This window comes from Chaetura pelagica, unplaced genomic scaffold (genome assembly GCF_000747805.2).
Source record: "Chaetura pelagica isolate M959 unplaced genomic scaffold, ChaPel_1.0 scaffold356, whole genome shotgun sequence".
NCBI lineage: Eukaryota > Metazoa > Chordata > Aves > Apodiformes > Apodidae > Chaetura > Chaetura pelagica.
Genome location: NW_009953964.1, coordinates 5,661,553 through 5,665,995, shown reverse-complemented (window position 1 = coordinate 5,665,995; position 4,443 = coordinate 5,661,553). Strand labels below are relative to the sequence as shown.

General features: G+C 43.5%; 1 protein-coding gene across 1 annotated transcript in view; it reads left to right on the top strand.

Annotated features, from left to right (window-relative positions):
• Window positions 1-438: 438 nt before the first annotated feature.
• Window positions 439-4,443, top strand: part of STC2 (stanniocalcin 2) — a 7,304-nt gene continuing 3,299 nt past the window's right edge. The window contains exons 1-2 of the mRNA XM_010001971.1: window positions 439-594; window positions 3,096-3,307. Coding sequence (XP_010000273.1) covers window positions 439-594; window positions 3,096-3,307 — 368 coding nt within the window. The remainder of the gene's footprint in view (window positions 595-3,095; window positions 3,308-4,443) is intronic.

Here is a 4,443-nt window from a genome sequence, read left to right as displayed (position 1 = left end):
CAAGTGTTCTGTAAAAAATCTGGTGCTAAATCCCCAGATACTAGCTCAAAGTACCAGAAATGAGGAATTTTAGCTGCCTGAGTCCTGGGCTTCTCGGTTTGGTACTTGAATTTGATGGAAAACTTTGTGCAAGTCAGGCAGCAAAAGTCATGCCTGTCCTTTGCTCCTGAGGAATGCAAAAGCATTAGACAGTTCTCAAGTGAAATAGCTTGACGTAAGCATAGTGGATTTGGCATTTGTTGCTTGGATATCACTTTCATAACATAATACACCCAAGTTTTGGCCTAATTTCTGTAAAAAGTGGGCATGCTGTGGGTACAATCACTGTTGTCACATGTGGTTTTTCTTTTGAACTGATGATGTTAGCAAAACAACTTTCCCTCCCCACCCTACCCAGCACCAGCGCCTATGAACAGATCTCCAAATTAACTGTAATCAATGCTCATTTTAGCTGAAATCCAGCACTGCCTGGTTAATGCTGGCGATGTGGGATGTGGAGTGTTTGAATGCTTTGAGAACAATTCTTGTGAGATCCGAGGCTTACACGAGATCTGCATGACATTCCTGCACAACGCTGGAAAATTTGATGCCCAGGTAACACAGCAAAATGTCCTACACATCTGCTTGCTGTCACTGCATACACAGCATGTCTTTTACTTTTCTAACACATCTTTGGGGAAAAAAAGTTTCCGTGATGGAGCAAATCAACTTGTACACATGACCAGCTTCAATAAGAGATTTTCTGTTGAAGGGCCCAGAATCAAGATTCAAGAACACTAACAGAACAGTGGTGTTCAGCATGTCCCAGAAGACAGATGGTCTCTAGCTACAGCTCCCTCTGATCGCTTCCTCCTCCTGTACCCAGGATAACCAAATCAGAACACTAATATAGCTGATCATGGTTTTCAGAAACACTTAAGTGGCCTAAGCTCCTACACCACGTTTGTTCAAAGCTGATCCTGAAATGCAGCTTGGGCACCCCGCTCGTTTAGATGTATCAAAATATTTCCCAATCTGCAGTTATTAAAGTTGGTTCTCGAGACTTGCACACAACCAGTACAGGCAACCTCCTAAAGCTGCTGTATTTAAATAAGCCTTTGGTTCAAGCACTGACCTTAAAATACATGACTTACATGGCATGTGGTATTAAGTTTGTCTCCTTAATTTTCTCCCTGGACCATTTATGCATCATTGAGACATAATAACAGGATGTCTTGTAAACCTGCTCTCCCATTTCACTGTGGAGGGAAGAGAACATTATGACGGACCAGCAGCATTTGGCTTGACCATGCAGTTTACCGTAGAACTTGACTAAAAGCACCAGCTTTGTGGCACTGTTAAAAGCATGGCATAAGGTAGAGCTGACTTTGGGATTCAGGCTGTCCTAAGAGGGATGGTGGGACCACCCAGTAGGAAACATTTTTGAAGTGCTGGATTTTCAGGCTCAAATTCTTAAGGATGTATGAAGGGTCTGGCTAGCCATTAAAACAGGAATTGTTTCTTCTGTGGGTATCTGAAAACCTGAAACTTAATTTCCAAGTGGCTTCCATAAAACACTCATTTATTTTTGCACAATATTCTCTCAGTGAACAAAGTTGACCAAAGAAGCCCTGTTGGGAGGGGAGGGAAACATTCCTGCAAAGGCTGAACATAGCCACTGATGCATGTTCCCCACGATCCCCAGATATTGCTGATCAAATACAGCTCATTTCACATCCAGCCTGTCTCCATTGCAGTGCAGAAGTATTAAACCCCTGGAGCTTTGTTTAATACAGAGGTGACTTTAGCCTCTGCTATGACTTGGCTTTTCATGGCTCATCACTATATATCTCCAGTTATTTCAGGCTGCATTAAATGACAAGACTAACACTGACCATTTTCTGTTCTCTACTTTCTGCTCTCCTTCCCCTTCTGAAACCTGAGAACTAATGTCAGGTTTGGTTTCCTTAATAATTTTCTTTTTTATCCTTATTTGTCTAATGTGTTGTGCCTGTTTGTTACTGAAGGAAAGGGCAAGTGAGTGCCTTTGGTATAGGGAACAGAAGGGGATGATGACTGAAGTAGTTCTTTGATCAGCAAGAAATATTTCTGGTTTGAAACAATTTAGGAACAAAACCTGCTTGTAGGTCTGAGTGAATCTTAATGTCAGTGGAGCTGTGCCAGTGTAGTCTTTGGGTAAAGGTTGACAGGAATTTGGTCTTCATGAAGAACTTGTGTATAATAATCAGAAGCTAATGAAGAGATGGAGGCAGTGCAGGAGGCTTCCACACACTTATTGCTAAGGAAAGAAAGTCTGAGCAGAGCTGTCAGACAGCAACACATGCACCATGGGTGGCAGCTACAGAATCAGATAGCAAAGAGAAAAGGAAAATATGGGTTTGGTACCCACCAAGCAATTGAGTGAAGGAGTCACAAATGGGTTAAAGACATGCTGCTAAAGTATCTTTCCCACAACTTTGTGATTTAATTTCTTAATTTGATTTTTTTTTAAATTTCCACTTAGAATTTCTTGCAGCAGACATCAGACTTGCAGCAGACTGTAGGATTGTTATTAGTGCTGATTTGAGTCCCTCTCTGAGGAACTGGTAGTTGAGAAAATACTGACAGGTGGGAATGGGGCAGGTGCATACAGACGGTGCATACATGGCTATGAGTTTGCAAACTAATTTTAAAATTAAAGAAAAACTAGTTTGAAGTTACTGAATGAGTATCTGATGCCCTCTCCTTTGTGTGAACCTGCTATGCTGACACCCCAGAAGCAAACAAAGCAAACTCAAGCACTGAATTATTTCAAGATGTTTACTTCTATGCTTTCCCTTGTTGGGCATTCAGCTGTCGGGGTAGAGGAAACCTCAGAGTACCAGTGAGGAAGCCCTGTGTGTTCAGCTCCACTGGAATAGCAAGGCCAGGTAACTTGGCATGATCTTTAAGGGCAGAGAAACAAAGAGAAGAGGGGGAAAAGCCATTAAGTGGTACCCTTAGCAATCTTAATAACCCTTGACATTGTCCTACAGAGCAGCAGCTAGCTGGCTATAAATCAGCTGCTGTGCTTAATGGACAAAAATACAGACCTACTCCAATTCTTTTCTTCCCAGGGAAAATCCTTCATTAAAGACGCTCTGAAGTGTAAGGCTCATGCCTTGAGGCATAAATTCAGCTGCATCAGCCGTAAGTGCCCTGCCATTAAAGAGATGGTGTTCCAGTTACAGCGGGAGTGCTACCTGAAGCATGACCTCTGCTCCGCTGCCAAGGAGAACGTCCAGGTCATTGTGGAGATGATTCACTTCAAAGACCTGCTGCAGCATGAGTAAGTGCCTCCGTGCTAGTGCAGTCAGAGGCGTGGGAGCTCCTTCCAGGAGCACGGTGGTGCCAATGGGCTGTGCATCTGCCCAAGAGCTGTTTCACCTCCTTCTGGCCTTAAGCACGTCTTGTTTTCCCATGTACCTAACCAAGGTAATGCTTTCTTCACAGGGGCCCTTGAAGACTAGTTTGTTTACAAAGGGCTAGATGTGACTGTAGAGAGGAATGCAATGGGTTGCAGTTGGTTCTGGCTTTCTTGTCCTTTGGCAAATACAGTGTCAGTGTCTGCCGTTTCCAGAGGCATCTCACAGTGTCTCTGTGCTTTCTGAGCTCAAAGGCACCACTCCTGACCCCAGTATCTTGTTAAAGATGACAGCTAGAGGAGAAGGGGGAAAAAGGTCTATGCAAAGTTGTCAGTAAGATGATAATTTTTTCTTTAAATACATACTTTCAAATGTCTTGTAGTTGATTGTCCCTGAAAGAGCTGCAGTCCCCCAGGTAATCTCCCATTCATCTTGCTCCTTATTAATATCAGATGCTTTTTAATAAAACATGGAGGTGTACAAAATGAAGACACAAGTCAGATTTTGAGGAGTTCATCCCTCAGACTGGGAACACAGCTGCCCTACAGGGAATGGCAGGCACAAATCCCATTTGGAATTCATCAAAGCTGCTACATGACAGCAACAAACCAGGCACAAGCTGTTTGTAACCAACTCTTTGCGCACAGATGCAAAAATCGGAGCCTGTTTTTCTTGCAGGTGAACATCTCACTCCCAAACAAGAAGGCTGAGCCAGAGCCTGGCAGCAGGCTGAGCGTAGAGCATCTTCCTACCACGCCCCTATGCCTCTTATCCCTAGCGGGTATTAGCACAGAAACCCGAAATCCCAGTGATCATGACAGATCCAATTTTTTTACAGAATCATTTTTCCTGGACCTCTAGCCTTGCATTTTGCTTGGTCTCCAAAGGAGCTGTGCCCTGATCCCTTACTTTCTGTTGAAAACCACTCCCTAATATTTAAGCTGCAGTTGCAGAGAGATGGTTTGATGCCAGTTTACTCTCAAAAGCAGAATCATTTTCTGCGGTTTGTGTGAGCTGAACATGGCAGCCTGAAAGCAAGGCCCTTTCCATGGGCATTCCT